This window comes from Setaria viridis, chromosome 2, assembly GCF_005286985.2.
Source record: "Setaria viridis chromosome 2, Setaria_viridis_v4.0, whole genome shotgun sequence".
NCBI lineage: Eukaryota > Viridiplantae > Streptophyta > Magnoliopsida > Poales > Poaceae > Setaria > Setaria viridis.
Window position 1 is genome coordinate 23,041,792 of NC_048264.2, and position 26,608 is coordinate 23,068,399.

Consider the following 26,608-nt stretch of genomic DNA (forward strand, 5'->3'; position numbering starts at 1 on the left):
CCCACTTGCACAACTTTTTTCTCAGATTTTTTGAGAGTATTGGAAGTTCCGATACGTATCGGAAGTTTCGATACGTATCGGAAGTTTCCAGATAGTCCTGGCAGGGGTCCTCTGCACGTCTGACTTGAGAATGTTGGAAGTTTCGATACACCATCGGAACTTCCGATAAATGTGTGTTGGGTGTTTCTTGAAACTCCCGACAGGGGTCCTTTGCATACCAGTTCTAACTCCATCAAAAGTTCTGACACTGTGTCGGAAGTTTCGATAAGCACATAACGCGACTGTAAGGGCTAGTTTTGGGGGCTTGGGTATATATACCCCTCAGCCCCCCCCATTCAAGGCTGCTGAACTAACTCGAGACAAAAGCCCCATAGAGCATTGAATACACCTCTCCCTTACCCATTTGAGCCAAATCCTTGAGTTCTTGAGCTAGGGTTTGAGTGAGAGCAAGATTGAGGGTGAGTGCCTTCAGGTTTGAGTGAAAAGTTCAAAAAGTTCATCTCAAGAGCACTTCAAGCATCCTCGGCTTCAATTCGCGTTTGTTACTCTTGAAGCTCACTTCTAGACGGCTAGGCGTCACCCATTTGAGCGCCCTCTTCATGTGGTGTGCCCGGGAATGTTTGTATCACCCATCCTTCGTGGATTCATAGTAAGTGACTCAATCTTTCTTTGTGGTTGATTGAGGGAGGCAAAGGGTTAGTGAGGACCCGGATCTTTGTGAGCTCCTCAACGGAGACGTAGCTCTCTTAATGAGAGTGAACTCCAGTAGCAAATCCTTGTCTCGTGTGCTTTTTGTGTTCTTTGTTTCTAGCTTGACCTAGAGGCTTGTTTTTAGCCGATCTATACATTTGAGTGGTTCCTTGCATATATATCACCTGGAGTAGTCTTTACACTTCATTTAGTATCTTTTGATTCAAATAGAATTGGTAGTTTTAGGTTGCATTTTGAATTTTGTTCAGCTCACTCTATTCTGTTGGAAGTTTCGATCCATCGGAAGTTCTATCACAGCATCAGAAGTTTCGACACATCTAATACCGCTACAAAGTTTTTCAGGAAAATTTGAAGTGAGCATATTCAACCCCCCCCCCCCCCCCCCCCCCCCGTCTAGGCATCACAAGAGGAGGTGGAGGTGGCGGCGGTGAAGGGGCGGCAGGGGTGGAGTGGGCGGAGGTGGAGGGTGGCGGAGGAGGAGGGGCCGGCGAGGGTGGAGGGGCCACGGTGGAGGGGCCGGCCGACAAAGGGTGGAGGGGGGCGGGGGCCACCGGCAGGGTGGCAGGGGTAGGGGTATTTTCTCTATTTTTTTAATTTTTTAACCCCCTCTAGTACTGGTTATTTCAACCGATACTAGAAGGGGGTTTGGGACCGGTACTAGAGGTCCTTTTTCTAGTAGTGATACCATAAAGTTCAAAAGCAACATGATTTGTTATGTTGGAAACTAGATGTGCCACCATCCTAAAATCTGCTAATCCGACCTGCACATGCAACCACCTCCATCTTCAACAACATGTACCCCTGCTGTGTCCAAGCTAACCACATACTAAGGGAAGGAGGTCTTCACTTCACTTATATTAATAGAATTAGGCTAGTGTAGGTGGGAGTTAGAGTAAAGTCGAGCTTCGTTTCAAGGATCCCAAGAAGCCTTTGGAAGATTTGGTAAAAACTCATGCATCTTTTACTTTTTTCTTTTATAAGATTTCAAATTATCAATATATATATTTCCTCATTCATATTCTTCTTTTACTTTTCCAAATTGGAGTATCTCTAATTTAGAATAAAGTCAGATTGCATAGTTTAAGCTTTGGTTATAATTTCTTTAGTCTCTTTGGTCGTGTGTTTCGTGCCTTAGTACCACTACAAGAAATCTTCCGATCTATGACGAACCAAAAAGTGTAAAAAATCGTGATTTAATTTATGAAGCAGGAGTGACGAAAATCCTTCATCATTAGTTGAGCGTCATAAACCACAACTAGTGATGTTCCTTATTTTGGTGCGTCACTAAGATAATTACAAATGAAAATCTATCCCATACGTCATCATAAAACTGTTTCAGAGGTTGCGTCATGTTGGACAAGAATCCAACGTGGTTCTGACGTGGCAGGGTGTTATGACGTTTTCGGTTCGTCACAAATTGAAGCCCGGTCCATATAAGAGCCTTTATGAGCCCAATTTTGTTGGGCCATTTTTAGCCCATTTTAAGTTTTTGTGCTATTTTTTCGACCAAAAAATATTTGTTGCACGCTATATTGGGCCTTTTTTTCTAGACCCTAGCCCATCTAACGAAGAGCGATTATTGCATTTCGCAGTACCATATTGGGCCTTTTTTTTCTGGACCCTAGCCCATTATTGCATTTCGATGTGCCATATATTCATTTTTGTCTGCTGATTACCATCACAATCACGGACATAAAAACAGCTCATTTCCAGCTTCCATATTGTTCACATCACAATCAATGAATAGTTCACCAGTAACAATAATGCAACATACAACAATTTAAGCATCAACAATGCAACACCAAAAGTTCATCAGCAACAAACAACAAGTTCACTAGGAAGGATTCACCTGGCTCTAACTGGTGTTGAAGTTTATCAGGGTAGAAATAAGAGAATGCAATTGCTTTGTGTTGGGATACGAGGTAGGCTACGCTAGCACAAAACAAAATTTTTCTACCGCGTAAATCAGGAAAACTGTCGTATATGGATCATGGGATTACCACTCGACGCACTGGTACGGAAGATGTAGAATCACATCGGGGCAGCGAAGTCGATCAGTGTAGTCGAACACGTAGTCGATCACGTCGACGTTGAGCAGCTCCTCAGTAGCTCATCCACGTGCAGCAAGGTCGTCCTCGTGCCGCAGCTCGTCGTCGGCTCATTGTAGCTCGTCGATGGCTTGTCGTGGCTCGTCGGCGGCTCGCTCAAGTGTTGCAGGTGCAACACCTCCAAGGTATCCACACGTGCAGGGAGGAAGCCTCGCAAGTTGGACTGCTAGGTCTGTGGGTTGATACAAGGCGAGGGCATGGGAGGCGCGGCAAATGTGTTTTTAGCCAAAGGGATCAAACCCTAGGGCGCCCCACCCCTCTACTTATAGAGGTCCCTGACAGGCCTCTGGGTCCGAGGCCCATCAGTACTTCTAAACCTGATCCAATTCGGATCATATCCGAATTGGGCTTCCAGCCCCTTAAGTGTGTGACCCTATGGGTTCGGATACGTATAGACATGGCTCGAGTTCTCCTACTCGGCCCAATAGTCGGTAGCGGCCTCTAGCAAGACGTGCCAACTCCTATACGAACACGAAGATTATATCAGACGAACTGTCACAACATCACGTACATGCTATTCCCTTTGTCTCATGATATTTGGTCTAGCTTCAAGCTGACCGCTCTTTCTCAATCCTGTGATTCGGAATCCCTTTGTAGGTTAACTCTTAACCATACGTAGCATGGCCATGCATTTCCCGATCCGATCACTCGAGGGGCCCAGAGATATCACTCTCAATCAGAGAGCGGCAAATCCCATCTTGATTGATCATGCCTCACAGCATGCTTCCTGACAAACCCGAAAGCTACCTTTTTAACTACCCTATTACGGTGTAGCGTTTGAAAGCCCCTAAGTAAGTCGATCCACATCTTGAGTACATGCGACAATCTCAGGTCTAAGGACAAAGCGTACATGTTGTGTAAAGAGAGAACTACTTCTCATGTTGGGTCAGTCCTAGCACATGTCTCTACATATGCCTACATTATTAGTTTGACATCTCCATATCTATGACTTGTGAAACATAGTCATCAACTAATGCATGTACTAGTCTAATATTCATGTGTGTCCACACATGAACTCCGACTAGGGACAACTTTTAGAATAACCATACAAGTAAAGAGTTCCACATACAATTCACATAATTGCAGATCAATTCAAGTAGCCTTTAATGGATATTTAATGAACACAATATACAAATCATGGATACAATCAGATATCATCATCTTTATGATTGCCTCTAGGGCATACTTCCAACACTTTGTGTGTTCTTTAAAGATTCGAGCTCTTCTATCTGAGACTTCAATATTGTTTCTTGTGTGTCAGCCCTCAATCTCAGTGCACCCATCTCAAACTCTTGTTTAGCAATCTTTTGCTGAAGTTATTTCTTCTACCTGCAGCGCAGTACCAACCCTAGTCATTTCCTTTGAGGGTGGGTGAATGCCAGCAACCTCTTGAAATTTCCTAGATTGGACAAGTTCAGCCACTGCTTCAGCAGCAGTCTTTGGTTGGTCGTCTCCAGGTTAGGCGACAAGTTCCATCCAAGCCTAATAGAAAAAAGAAAATGAAAGGTCCCACAAAAGTACTCACAAATATTTCTAGTGTTGTTGTTGCAAAGAAGAATGCAAAGTAAACAAGTACTTACAATGGCTGCCTGTACTGGAGTGGTGTAGCCATTTTTGCTGCACTGGAAGTTCTTGAAAAGATCTATTGGAGTTGGGTCTGCTTCAGCATGCTTCTCCCTATATGAAAACAAGAATAAACTGTTAGCTTGGAACAAGGAGCATGATGTGAATCCGTTGGGTTGAATCCCGATCTTTCAATGAGAGGGGAGGCGATAACTCGATGGTGGATGGAGACGATGTTCACGGCTCAACTACAGCCTTTCAAGGACGCTGCGCCTTAGCAACCGATAAACTACCTCCAATGACTGCCGCAATCTTGTGGAGCGCGACACCTTGACCACTAGGGCACTCGTCCAGCAAACAATCGAAGAACTAGAAAGAACAAGTAAAAAAAGTACTTAATTGCTAGATGTAAATGAAGGCAATCTCCAATATGGTGGGGTTCCGACGATAAAAAGACGGACGACTGATCCAGCACGCGCGCTTACAAATAAGTAGCAAAAGCTAAACTTAATTTAAACAAAACTTGAGTGTTCCTGGTGACGGCTAAGGGGTATAAAAACGAGGGAGGATGACCACAAGGGTGTTGGGGTCGTGCTCCAGACCTAGGACGTGTCCCTAATGGACCCAACTTGATACACGACCCATTGGGCAAAAATAAAGGAACGCAAAAACTTGGATAGAAAAACCTCTTAGTAGTAATTTGATCATTGCGACCGCATGAGTCCAGATCCAAATAGACTTCATAAGGATTCCATGAAGTATATGAATGCCCCAATCCGAGTCCGTATGCGATCGTGATGACCGTCACAATTTGGTGTTGTTCTGCAGTCTGAATCTAGCCTGTGCGAATCATTTTCCCTTTCGGTCTTCTCCCGGATTTCTAAGCAAAATAAAAGTGCACGTGTCTCCATGGTCTAAATGTGATGGACATAAACTCAAGAGTGTACTCACCTGATGGTTGAGTTGACGAGCACGAGCGCGAGTAATGGGATCAGAAATTTGTACTTGTTCCGGCGTGGAAGCATCGTTGGTGTTGATGTCCTTATCATCCTCCCATTCTTGCATTTGAATCATCCTCGACTGAAGCTCAGCTTCCTCTCCCAAATACGACTTTAAATATGCAATGTTAAAGGTGGGACTAACCCCAAAATCTACAGGAAGATTTAGTCTATATGCATTGTCATTAATTTTCTCTAGCACTTTAAACGGTCCATCAGCGCAAGGTAGCAATTTAGATTTTCGCAATTCAGGAAACCTTTCCTTTCTCAAATGCAACCAAACTTAATCTCCAGGTTCAAACTTTAGTTCCTTTCTACCTTTATCACCAACAAACTTATATTTAGCATTCATATGCTCTATGTTTTCTTTAGTTGTTTTATACAGTTTTAACATCAATTCAAAATGCTTAGTAGCATCAAAATTTAGTTTTTCAGAAGATGGCAAAGGCATTAAATCAATAGGAGCATAAGGAAACAAACCATAAACAATCTGAAACGGTCACACCTTTGTAGTAGAATGCAACGAGCGATTATAAGCAAATTCAATATGAGGCAAACAATCTTCCCACATCTTAATATTCTTCTTGAAAACAACCCTTAACATAGTAGACAAAGTTCTATTCACAACTTCTGTTGACCATCAATTTCGGGATGATATGTAGTAGAAAACAAAAGCTTAGTCCCCAATTTTGCCCATAAAGTCTTCCAAAAATGACTAAAAAATTTAGCATCACAATCAGAAACAATTGTGTTGGGCACACCATACAAACGAACAATTTCTCGAAAGAACAAATCAGCAATATGAGTAGCATCATCAGTTTTATGACATGGTATGAAATGTGCCATCTTAGAAAATCTATCAACAACCACAAAAATATTTTCACATCCCTTCCTAGTCCTTGGCAATCCCAACACAAAATTCATAGAAATATCTTCCCAAGTAGCACTAGGAACAGGTAGAGGCAAATACAAACCGTGTTGATTTAATCGTGGCTTAGCCTTTTGACATGTCGTGCAACGAGCAACAAATCTCTCCACATTTCTTCTCATCTTGAGCCAAAAGAAATGACCATCAAGTAGGTCCTCCGTTTTCTTTGCTCCAAAATGCGCCATCAAGCAACGTCCATGCGCTTCCTAGAGCAACAACAAACAAACGAAGATAGCCGGAATGCATAGCTTGTTAGCTCTAAACATAAACCCATCACTAACGATGAATTTGTTCCATCCTTTCCCATCTTTACAATACAACAACACATCTTTAAAATCAGCATAATGAATATATTGGTCTTTAATTATTTCTAATCCAAAGATTTAGTAATCAAGTTGATTCAGTAAGGTATATCTCCTAGACAAAGCATCAACAATGATATTCTCTTTCCCTTTCTTGCGCTTTAACATGAGGAAAAGATTCAATAAATTCAACCCACTTAGCATGTCTACGGTTCAATTTTCCTTGACTATGAATATGCTTGAAAGATTCATGATCAGAATGGATAAGAAACTCTTTGGACCACAAGTAATGCTGCCATGTTTCTAATATGCGAACAAGAGCATACAATTCCTTATCATAAGTAGAATAATTCGGAACAGGCCCGCTTAATTTTTCACTAAAATATGCAATAGGTTTGTCTTCTTGTAACAAAACACCACCCAATCCAATTCCACCAGCATCACATTAAAGCTCAAAAGTCTTATTAAAATTAGGAAGTTGGAGGAGGGGTGCATGTGTCAACTTATCTTTCAGCATGTTGAAAGAGTTCTCTTGTAGTTTGCGCCAACTAAAAGACACTCCCTTCTTTGTAAGCTCATTCAAAGGTGCAGCAATGGTGCTCAAGTCCTTTACAAAACAGCGATAGAAATCATCAAGTCCTAGGAAATTCTGTACCTGTGTGATAGTCTTTGGTACAAGCCATCCCCAATGGAGACTTTCATGGCTAGTAGAAAGCGTAGACCCAAAGAGAAGAAATAGTATTCGAATCTTATTTGAACTATTGGAAGTGTGTAAGCTTCTTTTGCGTACATGTAAGATGCTATTAATCTATTCATAGAATTTTCCTATTGGACCTCCCTAACTTAAAATCCTAGATTTGCCACCGATAAAGGGGACATATTTTGTTTTGATATAGTGTCGACATTTACGCAGTTGAACAACATAGCCATCATCACTAAACTGAAATTCCCTCGCAGCATGGAAGCACATGGCACAACATGGTTCAGTCTGCTTCTGATTTTTTTTTTATGTCAATCAAGTTCCTCAGCAATCTCCATTGGACGCCAAAGTTGAAAAGGCGGGACAAATATAATATTCCTGTTGATTTTGGATACGGAACCTAGCAAACAAATGAGGAGATTTTGTTGGATTTAAAGGAGGAACTAAAGTTTTTGAATGCTTCATTGGTAAACTTAGCCCCTCTTTGGCCTGGCTCATCAAGCGGGCCTATAGAACAGTTTTTGATGAAGCCATGCCAAACGCCTAAATATAAAACGGCTTGCGAACGAAAGCCAGCAAAAGCCCTGCAAAATGCGGTCCTTGCATTCCTCCAGCCCCAAGAAGCTAAAAATTGTGGCTTATTTTGGCTTCTCCTCATCCCAGCAACTCCTTTTCCATCCTTGTCCCTGGCGCTAGTGGAGGGCGGACGGCAACTGCATGGCGGCGGGTGTGGCCAAGGCGGCGCGCCCACGCGGGGTCACGTCATGGGGATGGCGTGCCCACACGAGGCGGGGACCGGGATGAGGTGGTCGGCGCCCGTGTGGTGCCGCAGTTGCGGCAGATGGCGGCGAGCAGGCACGGCCAAGCAGCGCGCCTGTGTGGGGCCATGGCTGGGGATGGCGTACCCGCGCGGGGCCGTGACTAGGATGAGGCGGCGCATCTGTGGGGACATGGCCGCTGGCCAGGTCTGGTGCGAGTGCTAATAGAGAGAGAGAGAGAGAGAATAGTCGTGGGGATGGGGTGGGAGAGGCCAACCGGATAAGGAAGAGAGGAGGAGAAAAAGAAAAGAAGGGGGAGAAGAAAAAAGAAATAAGAAAGGGAAGAAAAAGAAAATGGAAATAAAGAGAAAAAACAAAAAGAAAAGAGGAAGGAAAAAAAGGAAAAATGAAAGAAGAAAAAAGAAAGATAAGGTTACTATGGACATTTGATATCTTCTTTCTAATCTAAAAGCCAGGAGAAGTTGTTCTACCAAATGTTTTTCTAACAATATTAGCTAAAGTCAGAAAAAGCCGCTTTTCTAGAGAAGTCAGAGCCAAATCTATTTTTGCAAGATGACTCACATGTTACAACAATCTTCCTAAGTTGCTTACTTCTAGCATGTTTTGCACAAACAGATAAAGTGACTTTGTTGCATGTTATTTTATTTGCTATCATGTATGCAGGTAAAGTTACAATGTATTTGCTAGCGATATTTGTCATCTTTTCCCGTAATTTGTCCCACTCTTTCACGGTACTAGCAGGAAATACTTTCACTTAGTATTATTTTCAGAATTAAACAATCTGCCCAAAAAAGATGCAATAGTAGAAGTATTTCTCTTTGTAATAATCCAAAAAAGAGGGGAATTCCGGAAGGAATCCAAGACGCGGCCAGGCTACAGCAGCTCGATCACGCACTCCACACAATCGGAGGAGGATCGGCAAGATAGATGAGGGATGAACCCTTCTCTCGGGATGAAACCCTAGACGAAAACACGATAAAAACCAAGTCTGTCCACTACAAGGCCGAAGGCCCTAGGTATAGGTACGCAGGCCCTGACTCAATGCTAACTCTTTACTTTGACCCAAAGATCAACGCAACGTGACTAGACTCAACATTGGGAAATAGACGTGACTAATACATGGTGGTTCTGGCCCTTTCCTTGTGCACGGATGCACATAAATTGGATTTGGCGTAGAGCTCCAGACTCATACATAGAAAATAATAATTGATACGGCACCTTGCCTAATCCTTCTGATTTACCAACTAGACTCCACGACCACAACATGTATGGCCGTGTCTGGTGTGTTTATCCAACCAGAAACGAGCTATTCTTTTTCTGGTTTTCTTCTTGATCAAATTACAGCCAATGAATATGAGCTTGCTTGATATAGTCGCAGTCTTAGCTAAAACTCCTTCCTTGCTGATGGTTTCCTTGGCATCACATAAAACTGACCCAAACCGTGTAGAAAACTTATTTGTTACCTTGTAATAACTTTCATCAGAATTTTGAGGAATAACTTGAAGATTCATGGGCCCATCAGACATCACTTCTAAGTCAATGTCCATTAATAATCAAACAATGACATTTGCACTTGATATATGTCAATACCATTTACCATACTTCCACTGATACTGATGCCAGATGATTCAGTGTGTGAATTTGCATGCATTCCTTCCAAGAAAACATTCGTTTTTATATATTCCACTGAAATTGAGCCATGTTCTTGAATGCATTATGTTGATATATCAACTTTGCAATAAAATCACACTTAAACCTTCCTGTATTTTCGAAATAAATGATATGGGCCATAAATCAAGTTATCATATACTACAGGTATGTAGGTATTTTTTTCTCCCGTTACAATGCAATAACATATCTTCTAGTTTTGTTAAAACCATTTTCCAAATGGTGAGAAATATGAATATGGTGTCTAATTTGCATTATGGTCCAAACATGAAACTTGATTACATGTATTCATGTACGAGATGAACCGACTAAATGGGCTTGCAGCCGAACGGCTGAGCTGCACAACAACCGAAACTGAAAAAAAAGGCCAAACCAAACCGAACCAAAATGAAATGTCGGTTTTTTATTTTTCGATTTTGGTGTCGGTTCATAATTGCAAACCTCGGTGTTCGGCCTCGGCTTTCAACTTCCACGACACCGAACGGGCCGAGAAACCAAACTATATCAGCAACCAACCAGTGAACGCCCTGGATGAAGTGTAGCCACGTGCAGCCCATAAGTGCTTCCCCATCATCGTTGGTTGGCCGGCCCAGCAATCATGTGCAGCCAGCATTAGCGAATTTTTTTTATTTTTATATTTTTTTTTGATTTTGCAGAAATATATAGTCGAATAAAAAATTTGCAAAAATAGGCTTATACCGCCGGCTGAAACTGCGGTATGGCCCTTACCGTCGTTTTACCGTCGTTTCGGTAGGGGCCTGACACCTCCTACGCCGGTCCCTGCCGCCGTTTCAGCAGGCGGGAGAGCCCTACCGCCGTTTCAACCGGCGGTAAGACCCTCACTACCTTACCGCTGCCGCCAAAGTAGTACGCGCGCAGATCGAGGTACCCCCACCGGTTGAAACGGCGGTAAGGGTCCTTACCGCCGGATGAACCGGGGGGGGGGGGGGGGTTTCGCCCTACTTAATCCACCGCCGCGCCCCGTCCTCCCACCAGCACACCAGAGCCCAAACTCACTCGGTTTACAGAGAGGGGAAGGGGAACCAGAGAGGGAAAAGGAAGGAAAGAAAGAGAGGAAAGAAGGGAAAGAAGGAACGAAAGAAAGAAAGAAAGAGAGGAAAGAAGGGGAAGAAGCTATCGTCACAGGTATGTTTTTCAATCTCGTAGTATAGTAGATTTAGAAATATCTGGTGATTTTAGATGTACAAAAATCTAGATTAGTTAGTATAGTAGATTCAGTATTTAGTTCATAGTAAATCTAGCGCAATATAGTTTGATGCAATTTTAATATTTATATTATACAACCATAGGATGCCAAGGTGTGGAAAAGCTAGGAAACCAAGGTAATCTCAGTGCACGTTATTACGTTAATTGCTAGTCGTATGGTTTAATGTTAGTTGCTTTCGGTTCTTACAACAAAAATGGTAAAGGTGGAGTGGTGTTCCATTGACCGGAAATGCCTTCGACCTTTTGCCTCTGCCTAGTGGTGTTCCAGTGCCCATGTGCTTTTGCGGCGATCCTTGCAAGGTAGCCAAGTCCGATGCAGAGGACACGTACAGATAGAGGTACTAGAGGTGTTCAAACTTTCAGTTTGAGCCTACACTTCGTGAGCGTCACATTAACAAGATGGTGAGGAATTGGTGTTCTGTAATAATTATTTCATGTCATATGACATCTTGCCTGATGTTTTTTTGTTTTGTAACAATTGCATTTGTTGCAGACCCCTCCACCGCTTTGTGATTTTGAGCAGTAGATTGACACTGAGATCAAGCCTGAAGACAAGGAGGAGATGTAGTACATGTTGCGGTGGGCGGTAGAGAACAAGGAGAGGATGGAGAAGAGACTCAGAGAGGAGGCTGCAGAGAAGGAGCACAAGGAAGAGGAGGAAAGGAGGCGTGTTGCTGTGGAGAGAGAGGAGAGGGAGGGGAAGCTTGAGCATACACGCCGAGTGAAAGCAGCGATTGAGGAGAATCCTGATGCCCTAAGGAAGGGAAAGTGGCCTCGTTGTACTCAGTAGTCTCTATTATTGGCTAATTTCATGGTTTATTCATGGATAATGTTGCGTACTGTTGGACTTTTCATTGTACTCCGTTATTTGCCGCATATTTGTCCTTCCTTTTGATCGATTATTTCAATTATGTAGTTTTAATAATTATTTCGAAATTGTTTAGACATGTATAGTGAACGCACAGATTCATTGAAAATCATTAAACTTCTGATCTAGATAGAGTAGTCCACAAATGAGCACACATCGTTCGTTACACAATCGTACACATCATAAAAGATACAAGTCATCCTATGCACTAAATGTGTCCTTGCTTGAAACGAGGCTCATCGGCACCACGACCACGCCTCGCTGCCTGATGCGCTGCTCTGGTCTGCTGCTGGTCGTACATCAACGGTTCTGGTGGGCCAACGTCGCGAGGTGGTGTCGAGAGGTATTGGGTTGCGTCCGGTGGAGGACCTTGCGGGGTGTCAGGCAACTGGGAGGGACCGATCACGTCAGGCTCAACTCTGAAAAGGTCGTCGATCCAAGCGTGGCTACTGGACCTCTGTACCTCGTCGATGGAGTCCTCCGAAACCCATCCGTGATCTGCGAACCCTGTTATGCAACAAAGGAAATTGTTTTGTTAGCTCTGTTGCGTAATTAAAAAGGAATAGAAAAAATGTATTCATCACGCACCTGCTGGTTGTATCTCTGTGCCTGGTGCAGCTGAAGAGGGCCACGAGGAGCACGCTCCAGTATAACCGGCATGCATCTACGTGGCTATCGGCAAGACATTCTGCGGAACGGTGGACAGACCGGGTGTAGCATACCAAGACGGTGGTGGTGCTGGTGTGGCGCAGGACGTCCCGGCCAATGGCGGACGAACAGGCGGTTGAGAGGACGTACCAGCCTACTGAGTAGGAGCTGGAGAGGACGAATGGGGGTAGGCAGCCCATGGTGGAAGTACGGCGTCCCCGTGATCGCCACGGCAGCTGACAGCCCTCATGAACCTATTGCAGGCGTCCTGGGCCCTCCTGTACAACGTCCGGTGCTGATGAGCAGTCATGTTGTCATAGTGGTCGATGCTGTATGTCAGCTCTGTAGCTACCTCAGCAATAATGTCGTACTTTTAGGGAGAGAAAATGGTTCAAGTTAGTCACACCAAATGATGCAAGTTGAGTAACAAAAATAATACGGTAGCTTACCGTGTAGTCGAAGTTGACGTCTCGAGCGCGGGTACGTCTGCGTGACTGGTGCTGTCTCCATCGGTGGCTCTTGGAACATACGTGACCCGCGTCCTGGTCCTCGGTAAGAACCACCGAAGGTACGCTGCGAAAGCGTCGTCGTCGTGTGCACGGGCCTCCTGCACCACCTCGTCTAGTGCGGTCGTCGACATGTCAACCCACCGAACCATCCTCGGGGTCCATTGGACTCCAGGCCCACTACCACCACCACCCTGACGGCTAGCCCTAACGGAACCATCATTGCACAAGTTACATAAATGAAAAATTCATATTGCAAGATGAATCAAAAGGCTGGGGGTGTACCTGTGAACGGTGGTCGGGACAACAGACGTAACCGGAAGTGGGGAGTGCTAGTACAGGCCGAACTACCTCATCACACAGTGAACCGCGTAGTCCTCGACGTGGATGTCGTAGACTAGTGGCCTCGTCATCCTCCAGTACTCCATGTCTCGATAGCACAGCGAAGGGAGGCCATGTGAGGCATGAGCCTGCACCTCCTCGAAGGTGTAGGGTCTCCACCTCACATCAGTGTCGACAAGAGCGTCGAACAGACCGACGAAGTCTGGGTACGATTTCTTCATCTGCACCCCTACCCATATTCCCTGCGACAAATAAAATCACAATTTGGCATTTATGACTTCAAATAATTGTAACACGAATTGAATAATTGTAGTTGAAGAACCATACCTTCCTCAGGCACCACAATGACCCCATCGTGGGCCTGTCGACGTCGTTGTCGTTGAAACCCTCGGGGTAGGGGGACATGTCAATACAGGGTCGCCCTATCAGGAACCGCTTGTACGACCACAGCTGAAGCAGCAACGGGCAGCCAAGGAAGATGGGCTCCGCCGAAATTACCTTGCAGCAGCTCATGCAAAGACCCCTATAGGTGGTCGCCAATACAGCTGAACCCCAGCTGTACTATGGAACCTCGTCGAGCGGGGCCTCCGTAGTGGCCCTCGCGTAAGGAAGAAGGTGCTTAGGCACCGAGTTCCCCTGCGACGTGCACAACAAGATCCAGCCGAAGAGCCACAACATGTACGCCTCCAAGTGTCACGCTACTGTGGCGTCGTCGGCTTCGGCTCTCAAGTACTCAACCTGCAAAAAAATTCCAAACTTGGGTCAAAATTATGAACAAGTTACAAAAAATTAATTGGACATGCAGATAATTAAATACTCACACTAAACTGTTGGAGCCATGCCTTCGTGGGCCGTGTGTGGAGCTAAAAGTGAGGTACAGCGGGGCACCATCTACACGGTGAACGTCCGTAAACCGGCCCAACAGCTCGTCACGCTAGGTAGGCGGGACGTCCATCGCGGCTACGGCGGGCCCTGCAAGTGGAAGGCCAAATAGCATGGAGACGTCCTCCAGTGTGGGGGTCATCTCACCAACCGGGAGGTGGAAGGTGTGCGTCTTCGGCTGCCACCAGTCCAGCAGAGCTGCTAGTAGTGACATGTCGAACTGGAACCATGTGGACCTCTCACCGCGTTGCGCAGCGCTGTCGACCATGTCACCCTCCACTAACCTAGCTACAGGGAGAAGACCCACCACACGTAACCTGTATCATGCAAAAAATTAATTAGTTTAAACAAATTAATCGTTGAACTTAACACACAAGTTCTACTAAGTACGATATACCTAGGGATCCAACGTGCGTTGATCGACATGGTCGAGAGCGGGTTATGTGCCCGAAATGTGCCGAGAGTCGAACCTCATACAACTGACATGTACGACCTGTGCTGGCCATCCAAGGCAGGGTCAAGCAACTCAGGGGTCTGGTACCCCTGTGGAACTGGGTGCGCCATACCTGTAACACAAGTAATAAAAAAATAAAGACTTGAAGACGTAAGAGAAATAAAATACACAACATATGAGTTATTACAAATAAAAGCATCCATGATAAATATTACATTACATTACGTTACGACCACAACAACAAATAAACATTACACTACATTATATTAGGGCCACAACTTAAGTTACAATAACACAACTTAAGATAAACATTACATTGCATTACAAGTTATTAGATGCAGCTTGGGTGCTCGCACTTCCATACGTCGTTGCCGGGCAGTTCTTGTAGGTGTGACCAGCTTCGTGGCACTTGGAGGATAGTCGGACATCAGGACCTGCTTCAGATTGATCCATTTCATTACGGATACGTCTGTTCTCGCGTCGCCTGACCCATTGGAACATTTCTGGATCAGGGTCAGGAATGTAGCGGGCGATATTCCCAGGATTGTTGACAAAGTCTCCTAGTAAACGATATCCATAAATCTCGTTCTTCCAAGTTTGGCATATGGTTTCTTTCAAGAAATAGTGTGGCATGAAACGATGGGGTTGAAGCCCTCCCGCCTCGAAGCATGCAGCAATGAGATGTGTGCAAGGCCTGTGAAGCAACCTTGGCTTGTGGCAAGAGAAAACACAACCTTCATTGCTGATGATGCACTCATGTGTGTGTTTATCGCGCCTCCCGCCCATTTGAACTTTGTCCCTGCAAACAACTTCGAACCGGCGTTCCACGGCTCCCACTTCTTTCGCACGATGCAAATGAGCTTTCTTAATCGCACCTTCCATGTACTCTGTTATCTTGTACCCATATATTCTATGGTTGTTGCGCATTGAGTTATCAGTCAACTGGTACCTTTCCTTTAAATACTTCATGGTGTGGTATAGGTAAAATTCCACAATACCAACAAGGGGCAGGCCCCGAACACCGCGCAGGACCCAGTTGTAAACCTCAGCTAGGTTTGTCGTCATTATACCCCACCGTGCACCTCCGTCATCAAAGAGTAATGACCACTTTTCCTTCGGATCATTCTCAATCCACTGTGAGAAGCTCTTGATGGATCTTCCCCGTCTGTGCCTGAAATTTGGATCGTCGAGCCCGACGTCCTCCAGAAACACAGGGTGCTCGGCCTCACTATTGACCGACCTCTTCGCTAGTTCCTCGCATTGCTTCTTTGTGAGGTCCTCAAGTTTCTTCCACAGCAGGTTGAACTTCTTCTCCTGATTCTAGCTACATAGGCACTTGAACAATTTCATAAGGGTCTTGTTCTGGAATTGCCTATGAAAGTTCGCACCCATAGGCCTCATGATCCACCTACTCTTCAAGTCCGGCCATATCGGCGCCCTGAAACGCTCCTGACTTTCATTCTGTAGGTCTTTGATTGCTTGCATAATGCCTTTGTGCCGATCATGAATGAGACAAACCCCCTCGACATCCATCACAATCATGTTCTTCACCCTCTTGAAGAACCAATACCAGTTATCTCCAGACTCCTCCACAAATGCGATCCCAAGCGGCAACACCTGATTGTTGCCATCAAACCCAACAGTTGTCAATATTGTTCCCGTGTACCTTCCAGTCAGAAATGTGCCATCAATGCAAATGACTGGTCGACATAACCAGAAAGCCTTAATGCAAGGACCCAATACGAGGAATGACCGCTGCAGGATCTGTTTCCCTAGAAACTGAACACATTGATAGGTTTTCAAATCGTAGAAGCTTCCAGGATTTCTCTGGCAAATGGTGTGCAACAGGATAGGGAGGTTGTCATAGGATGCTTCGAACGTACCCCACTTCATCTCCAACGCTTTCTGCTTTGCCCATTAAGCTTTGCTGTAGCTGATCTTGTACTTGAACTTTTCCTCTATGGCACAAACAATGGATTTGGGCTTGAAGCCAGGATTTTGCACTATCTGAGGATACATGTATTGAGCAACAAAATTAGCAGTGAGGTTGCGGTGTGTTCCTTCCAATTCAGCCAACAAGCATTTGTGCTCAACCACTCTAGTCACCTCCCAGTAATCCTTCCATTTCCCCCCTATATGCATGCACCCTGAATGGGCAATCATTTCGCACAAAGCAGACATCATACACCTTTGGGCTACTCTTTTCCACCCTGAACTAACGCTGCAAAGACAAAGTGAACCATCTCTTAATAGCCATCTTCACTTCATCCCCACTTTGGTACAAAGCCCCCACGCATACCTCATTCTCCTTGTAATCCCAAGGAATATTTTCTCCAATATTGACCTGTAGGACGGAATGGTCATAATTTGACCAATTTCACGGTACAGGATAAGCATCTTCCTCATCGGACGGGTCATCACCCACGGCACCATTAGCCTCGTCTCCTTCCATCACCAGCTGCTCTACTAACTTAGGAATTTCTTCCCCCTCATCAGCCTCCCCATTTGGTGCGCGGGATGCAACATCATTCTCTGCATCTCCCCCTTCTTGTTCATCGTAATCAAGTTCTTCGTTTCCACCCTCAGTACTCTGCACATCTTATTCCACTTCAACTTCATCACCTCCTACTTCTTCTTCAATATGACTGCTAGATCCACCCTTCATGAACAGTTGAACATACCATATGAAGGTAAACCTTTTCTCGTGCAACCATTTATGTAAGTTCGATAGCTCGAAGTTCCTTCAAGCGGAAGCAACTTCCAAAAATTTTTGTCGGGCCGTCTTTTAACTAAAATCCTCACAGACACATCCACTTGATCTCTATCAACACCAAGATCCCTACAAAGCCACCTGCAAATGCCCCCCAAGTTCTCTCTCTTGCTCTTGGAACACACTTGGTGAAACAGGGAAATCCACTCAAATCTACCCCTTCTGGACTATATTTAACCTCCCCCAGCTCATAGAACACTTGAAAATTTAAACTATTCGACATACCTGCCAACATACATGAAACGGACAGTCCAAATTAATCTCAGCAATATATATCAATTAACTACAATGACGACTTCAATTCAATAAACAAACAACTAACTATGTAACACTAAACCAAGCTTACTAACTAAATTTATCATAGGTATGTACCAAAACTAATATACACGACAAATAAATCTCAGATCCATTAGATATTTATAAATCTCAGGTCCACTAAGATTTCTTAAATTTATTGTGATCTAAAATAAAGCTATTGTACTACCTAAGCTAAATCTACTATACCACCTAAGCTAAATCTACTATACCATCGAAGCTAAATTTATTTTACTATCTAAGCTAAATCTATTGTACTAACTAAGCTACATTTTACTATATCTAAATTTAGCTAAATGTTTCTAAGTCTCAAATTCATTAGCTATTTCTAAATCTCAGATCCACTAATATTTCTAAATCTAGATCTAATCACTACACTATACTATCTAAACTACGAGATTAAAAAAATTTACATGGGAACGACGGAAGAATTTCCTTCCCCCCTTCTTCCCTCCTCCTTTCTTCCCTCCTCCTCCTCCTCCTTTCTTCCCTCCTGCTCCTCTCCTCTCCTTCTGTTTTTTTCTTCCCTTCTTTCCTTTCCTCTCTTTCTCTGTCTGGCGCGGTCTGGTGGGGCGGCGATCTTCTGGTGTGGGGGGAGGAGGAGGGGCGCGGGCACATCTTATAGTGGGCGAGCCCCGTTGTTTGAACTGGCGGTAAGGGCCTTACCACTATTTCAACTAGCGGTAAGGGCCTTACTGCCAGTTCAAACAGCGGAGCTTCCTCGGGTGCCGCGCGGAGGCTTATCTGGTGGGTGACCGTTGAGGCGTTTTTTGCAAATTTTTTGATTCAACTGTATATTTCTAAAAAAATATATAAAAATAAAAGAAATTCCGCATTAGCCCACAACGCGCACCGAGGCACCAACCAGCTAATTGCCTAACTTTCTTATCCCCTTTGCTCACGCACTAGCATTCATCCTCTTCCTGGTGGGCGGCGGCGGCGGCAACAGCGTGCGCGCGCGAGGCGCGTCGTTGTCCAGCCCGCATGGCGTGCGTGGGTGCCTCATTGCTGCCAAGGCGTGCGAGGCGCTGGCGCTGGCGCTGGCGTAGCCGTGGGGCAGAGGCGGCGTGGGTGAGCGGCCAGGCGTAGGGCGGCGGCGGCGCAAGCGAGCGAAACCGGCATCGACGACAATTTCTGTGCGGTACTTGGTTTTTTGCTCGAACTGCTGAGATCAATGTGGTGTTTAAAATACCGACACCGAAATCGTCAATTTTTTATCTTTACATTCACCGATCGGTTCTTTATTTGCAAACACCGAAGGTTTTCGTCACTGAAAATACCGAACCGAAATGAATGCCCACCCCTAGCAGGCAGGCCCCATATCTCTTTCTCAAAGTTTTCGCGATTTCCACTTCGTGGCTACTGAAATTTCGTTGCTTTCAGACTACGGTGAGGCGCGTGCATGTCCTAACAAGAGTTCTGTAACCTCCATGTGCAGCAAGAAATATAATATTCCTATTATTTTCTATTCTATATAACAATTTTGTTCTGCTCTAAATATTTTTTTATGGTCACCGCACACCGCAGACTGCCAAAGTGCCAACCGGTGCGGCTGTGCCCGTCGCACGGTCGCAGGCCGCACCCGCACTCGAAGCTTCTGCCTCGACACGTCTCCTCCTTCGACGCCTCTCCCTCTCTCCCTTTTTCTAGAATTGTGTATCTCGCTTGCTGAAGGTAGACGAGTAGAACTTTACCTGTCAGTCACCTAGCGACAGCACAAAACAAAGAGGAAGGAGGCAGTGAGGCAAAAGAGCCCAGGAAATCAAGAAAGCTCGTGCAAGCCATGGCGGGAGTTGCGTCCCTCAACGCCCTCGCTCTCCGCGCACCTTCCCCATCACCCGCGGCCCCGTCCCCGCGCCGCGGCACCGTCGCCGGTGCCCTCGCGTTCCCGACACCGCCGCGCTTCCCGTTGCTGCGTGCCGCGCGCCGCGTCCTGGCGCGTGCGGTGGCGGCGGGCGGGGACTCCGAAGACGAGTGGGGGCCGGAGCCTGAGGGTGGGTCCGCGGTCACGGGGACGGCGGTGGCCGAGGCGTCCGACCCGGAGGCGAGCGAGGTGGCAGAGCTCAAGGCGCAGCTCAAGGAGGCGCTGTACGGCACAGAGCGGGGTCTTCGCGCGTCCAGCGAGACGCGGGCCGAGGTGGTCGAACTCATCACGCAGCTCGAGGCGCGCAACCCCACGCCGGCGCCCACCGAGGCGCTAACGCTCCTCAACGGCAAGTGGATCCTCGCGTAAGAAACCGCCTTCTGATCCCGTTCTCCTTTTCTTTCCCCCCTCAGCAGCTACTGCTTTCTTTTGCGGTCGCCGGTTGCTCAAATTTATCTTATGTCTTCTGAACGTATACTACTAGAAGCGGCTAATTTTGATTCACAATTTGATAAGCGAGTTACGCATTCGCATTTGCATTGGGTGCTAATCTATGAATCACTTGATCAATACTGAAAACTGCATACATAGTTGAGAGGTACCTTTTACATCTGAGATTGAGATTGGCTGATGAAAATTTGTTTAGAAACTTCTGCCAATTGTGTGGTTCAGTAATCAGGGGCGAAGCCAGATGAAAATGGTGCCGGGGTCATCCCTATTGCATGCTGGGGTCTTTTCCTTTGAAGAACAGCTGAACAGTTATTCTCATTGGTTTTGGAGAAATTCATCAGGGTCAGCTGACCCCGATGACAAAGCCTAGCTCCGCCCCTGTCAGTAATAAATTTCGCTTTTGTGGTTAACTAGGCCAATTCACTAGGTGGGCACGACCGATTTGCTGCCATTGCAATTGCCACCATCCCTTATTTGTCACTGCCCAGTGACATAGATGAGTCCCATGCGTCATTGATACATTGACAGCAAACAAGGGATGGCAGAATTTTGCAATGGCGAGTAAGGGATCGCCTCTATTTTTTTTTTGAGATTACAGAACACACTTGCCTAAGCCCTGTTCAAGTCCACGGATTATGTTTTATTGGGTGGTTGCAGGAACCTGTTTTTGCCATTGCTATCTGTCACTTACGATACTTTTTTGGGGTAATAGGGCTTGAATATTGAATTGCGATTTTTGGTAGTTGGGTAATCACATTGATCCACAGGTAACCTTTTTTTCTGATCATCACATCTTAAACATGGATATCTGGAATCAACTGTAAGAGGACATGGATATGCTGTTGACAAACCATGAGAGGACATGGATGTGCCAGTTATGATGGCTTCACTGCTTTGATAACTGAACTGCAGTCAACATCATGATTAAACATAGTTCTGACTTCTGAAACTGACTAATTGGAATTTTGAGGAAGTTCATTGAAGTGAAACTCTTTTTGAATGAAACTGCAGCAGCTGTAAGAGATTTAGGAGTCTGATTAACCACGTGATTTCAGGTACACATCATTTTCTCAACTATTCCCTCTGCTGGGGTCCGGAAGGCTACCTGAGCTTGTAAAGGTGGAGGAGATATCACAGACTATTGATTCGGAGACTTTCACAGTGCAAAACTGCATCAAGTTTTCAGGACCATTGGCTACAACCTCAGTTTCCACCAATGCTAAATTTGAAATTAGAAGCCCCAAGCGTGTGCAGGTGAAGTTCTGTCATCCTCATCCAAGTAGCCATTTTTCACCTATGATTGAATGCATTTTATCGGCCTTCTTGAACCACATGTGGCACTTGTAGGACAGAACCTTGAGTGAATTTGGCTAGATGTTATTAACAAATTCATATGGTTCTCAATCTATCCAGATCAAATTTGATGAAGGTGTTATCGGAACCCCACAACTGACCGACTCCATTGTGCTACCTGAGAAGTTTGAGTTCTTTGGACAGAACATCGACCTGAGCCCATTGAAAGGCATATTTTCTTCCATCGAAAATGCAGCGTCCTCGGTTGCAAATACCATCTCTGGTCAGCCACCACTGAAGATACCGATTACAACCAACAATGCTGAGTCCTGGCTGCTCACAACCTACCTTGACGAAGAGCTCAGGATCTCTAGAGGCGACGGTAGCAGCATCTTTGTGCTGTTCAAGGAGGGAAGCTCCCTTCTAAACTAGGATCCACATCCTGGGTATAGGATTCGATGTTGGAGGGCGAACCTTGGAAGCATTATGCTGACCATGGTTCCTTTTTCTTGATTTGTGTTTATAGTATATTTGTCGGCTGTTTGCTCTAGAATTGGTACCTTACGGGTAAATGTTTGTAATCGATGCTCTTCGTTTCTATAAACTGAAATGTACATATACTTGCAGTTGTCCAGCTGCTTCAAACACTGGGTCCCAATTGCCTATAGTCTGCTGCAAAGTACTCAAAAACTTGATTTCATGCTAAATAAAGTGCCAGAGACTAAACTGACATGGCAAGAAATTTATGAAGAGAGTGAATGGGTTTCACCTAGATGAAACTTGGTATACTACTTAGGCCTCCTCCAACAATAACACAGCTCACAGAAATGCACTTCATCATTCGCTCACATGGCAGAGAGAAGGTAAGGAGAAAGAGTGTATTATCTCTCTTTTTCAAGAATTAGTTCATTGAGACCATATTCTTAGAAGCAGGTTTATTATTATTGATGCGAAAGAGGTTGTGGGATCAAAGAGTATACTACTTTGATTTGAGGTCACCGGTTGGTGAAATTTATATGATGTCTTATGAACGTGTACTACTAGAAGCGGCTAAGTTTGATCTCATGTCTTCTGTACGTACCTGCTACTCTATGAATCACTAGATCGATATTGATAACTAAATACATAGTTGAGAGGTACCTTTTACATCTGAGATTGAGATTGGCTGATGAAAATTTGTTTAGAAACTGCTGTCAATTGATGTTACTCTTGTGACCAGTTGATGGCCGAAGCATAACTCTGCTCCATGAGATCAGAAAGAAATATTATCACTATAAAGTAAGAATCGGCGCTCCAAATATTCCACGATTGCAAGAAATTCTTAAGAGAATATCAAACACATATTGCATAAATTATTATTAGACATCAAAATATTTGATGGACATGTACAGTTTTATACTTAGGCTTCGTTTGAATTAAAAAAATACAGTACTACTGCTATGTTCCATGAAGATGACATAATTACTCAATAAGTTGTGTTATAAACATGTATGTGTCGAACGTGCACTGTGTACAAGGATTGTGCCCGTGTGTTGCTATGGGCGGCAAAATATTTATATTACAATATATAATGCATTTAATAAGATAATAATAGTGTGAAAGCTTATAGGTCCAGGTGCTCACAAAGTATTCTGCAAGAGCAACAAGAGCGGAACTTTTGCACATGTAGAGCTGGACCAATCTGTCACGGTATATGACTATGATGATGCACACCAGCTGGAGTGCTATCCAGTGTAGCAATAGAGCAACTTCATAATATCCACTTGTAACTTGGACTTAATTTGTCTGACCTTGGTACAAGCTATGTGCGCGAAGGCCAGACCAAAGAGAAAAAAAACTAAACTAATCATACAAGGATTCCTCGCATCACAGATCACGGACTGTTGTCAAAGGAACAAAATGCTAACCATGTGGAACCTGTGTAAGAAAGAAAGAAAAATCATAAACCATTTCATTGATAAGAATCCAAACATACGTTTGGGGTATATACACTGCATCTTTAGGTAAGTAGAAAGCAACCGGAAGACTTGAAAACATGACCAACACCAATGATATTATATGCATCACCAATAGATGATCTTAAGCCCTTGAAAGCAATATTGGCAAGGTTCATATTATAAATTGACAAATTAAAGCAACGGTTTTTAGATTCAAATAACTTTCCTTGAATCATCTTATGTAATAAAAAACCGACTCATCTCTATCTTGCCTAACCGATATTAAATCTGTCAATTTTAATTACTATAAAAATGATCATGAAATTTCTGTTCTAATTGATCCAATAATCAATGCCATAGATACAGGAGCTAAGGAAGAAACCAAACAAAAGCAGTTCCAGTCAAAAAACAATCGCACTTTCAAAGCATTAATGGAACTTACTTCACCTAGTTGAGCAGTAAGCTGACTAATATGTTCCCAATTGGTTTGGTTATCTTCACCATTAAATTTAATGAAATCAGGCATGCGCCAACCAGCAGAAAAGGAAACATTATCAAACTCAGCACTATATAGCTTTTGATACAACTTAGAATTGCCAATATCAACACCAAGCTTATTTTTCATCACACTAGCCAAATCTTCCTTAAACTTACCAAATTCACTCCAATTAGAATTATTTGGTTGTTGTGGCGTTGTAGATACTGTATTCATCTAATTCAAATGGGGCATGTTATTAACCAAAGCAAGCCTATGAGCCTCAAACACATCATCAGGTATAACATTAGATGACACATTAGTATTGGTAATAGGTGGTGATGTGTGTGCTGCCGTGCTGTATTGAGGTACAACGTTTCCAAGCTCATTAGTATGGCTTAGGAGCAACCGAACTAGGCACAACAGAAGGTGGTGTAGGCTGCTCAGGTACAACAGCCAGTGCAACTAGTTTTGACCAGTTGCACTGGCGGCATTTGACCTAGGAAGTAGTTGGGCGGCATGCCATACAGCGGATTTCAGAAACAACCCCTAGCGTAGCCGACGAACTAGGATGCACTACCCCACGTTGATCAATTCGAGGAGAACTACTGCTTTAATATTATTAGTAGACGCATTAGATTTCCCCTTTTCTATGTCTTCTAACCTTTCTAAACGTGCAATGTAAGATGCGAAAAGTTCTTCCGTACCCCTAACATGCTTATTAACTATATCATTAAGTAAGGATGGGTTGGGGGTGATTTGCTTACGGTATTACCTCAACCTTGTTGACGCTGTCCTACGTACATCTATGGCTCCACCGTAAGGTTTGGACAGTCCCAAGTATGGACACTGAGGTACATCTGATGTGGAGAACATGGCGTAGTCTACATGGAAAGATAGGAACTAGTCGAGGATTAGGAAAGTACTCATTGTAATAAGAGTAGAACTCCTCTAGTCGTATCCGACTAGTATTCTTGTAAATCAACTAATCTGTAATCCTGCCCCCGTGTATATAACGCGAGGTAGGAACCCCTACAAAGCAATTCAATAAAACCAACACATAGGACTTTGAGTATGACGCTATTCAGTGGCCTGAACCTATCTAAATCGTGTGTCTGCATTTACCTTCGAGTTCATAATCTCAACGAGCCCCACCAACCAAAACACTACCTCAGGCGCCCCTCTCGGTATGTTGCCAGGTCTAAACACTGACAGCTGGCATGCTAGGTAGGGGATCTCACTAAGAATCCGCCAGCGAACTCGATGGCACAAGTCATCATCAGGCCCGTCGTCGCCTTCGAGGAAGGCACAACGTTCATCTTCGACTCCTGGGTATGCGTCATAGATGGTGCCGAAAGTTTCCACCGCTACATTGCACCGGTCCCGGAGAAGAAGCCCTCAACCATGAAGCTCCAGCGACCTCGTAGAGAATTTTGGCAAATTTTCAATCTTTGACCTAGTCAGAGGTTGGGGGGATGAGTTCTAGTACAACTCGACTTCTCTCTCCAATCTGTCTAGCTCGTGTGAGCCGACGCTGCAGCCATTACACGAGTCGGATTACTCCCAAGCTCTACTCCCGTTCGGACTCCACAACACGGCCACTGTCTACCAGGTGGCCATGTCCAGATTCCAATCCAACTCGGATGGGATCGAGGACCTCGACTACTACATGGACTCGGACAAAGAGGCCATTATCAGGCCCTCAACAGGGCCTAGTAATCACATCTACTCCACAAGGTAGATTCGTCTACTGACCCAGCATGAAGCCGCCTGCTCTTGCTAGAGACGATGACTTGCGCCTCATTGCCTATCTCGATACTCTCCCATTCCAAGAAGGAACTCCTCTGTGACCCATCTACGGAGAAGGCAGCACCACAGAGGTCATCACTTCAAGCTCAGGAAGCTACTCTCCAGAGCAAGAACTCTTTGCCGTCATTGGCGCAAGCGAAGAAGATGAAGATCAATGGGATAGAAATCCATGGCATGAGCGCTACCCTGACGAGGTGTCTGACGATGAGTTGACTGCTAATGTAGTTGGGGAGGAAACTGATGCCCAAAGGACAAGACGCAGAGCAAGGAACGCCTCAAGAGCGGAGTGCCACCACTGCTGAGGGAAGCCCTGTCAATTTGGAATCTGGATGATGCCTTCAAGGTAGTCCCACAGCGGTGTTCTGGTGGTGGGGAACCGGGCAGCAGCAGCACTCTGGCAGCGAGGAGAGAAAGGTGGGGGTGGTGAGCTCGGGGAGGCGTCAAAGTCCCCTTTTATAGTCCGGAGGGGAAAGGGCAGCGACAGGCAGTGTGAGGGAGGCAGTGGTAGGGGCCGGCTTGGCCGGCGAGTGGCGCGGTGGGATGGTGGCATGCGCGCGCAAGTGGTAGGGGTTGGGCACGAGCGGTGCTAGCACGAGCGGTGCGGCGGTGTTGCGCACGTGGCGTGCGCGCATGAGCGGGGCCGGGAGGGCGCGCTAGCGTGCGGGCAGGTGAGGCGCGGGGCTCGGCGGGTGTGCGGCGCAGCCAAGGGCGAGCGGGGAGCGGGGCTGGGCGAGGGCGCGGTGGGGGCCGGGGCAGGGTGCGCTGGCGCGTGGCGTGGCTAGGGCGCATGTGCGGCTAGGGGTGCGAGGGGGCCAAGGCGCGGCAGGGGCTCTAGCGTGCGCATGGAGAAGAAGGAAGAGAGGAAAAAGAAAAGGAGGAAGGGAAACAAGAAAGGAAGAGAGAGATGGAGGGTAAAAGAGATTCGGGGATTGATCTGATGGTGCACAGGTTACGGTCAAAGTGGCACAGTGTTGGAATAAAGATTGACGGCGGGAACGACGGAATCACTGG

At 45.3% G+C, this 26,608-nt stretch overlaps 1 protein-coding gene across 1 annotated transcript; it reads left to right on the top strand.

Annotated features, from left to right (window-relative positions):
* Positions 1-19,443: 19,443 nt before the first annotated feature.
* LOC117845867 (probable plastid-lipid-associated protein 2, chloroplastic) lies at positions 19,444-22,126 on the top strand. Its single transcript, XM_034726947.2, has 3 exons — positions 19,444-19,998; positions 21,139-21,337; positions 21,497-22,126. Exons 1-3 carry the CDS (start codon positions 19,553-19,555, stop codon positions 21,806-21,808), a joined length of 957 nt encoding a protein of 318 aa, XP_034582838.1. The 5' UTR covers positions 19,444-19,552; the 3' UTR covers positions 21,809-22,126.
* Positions 22,127-26,608: the final 4,482 nt, after the last annotated feature.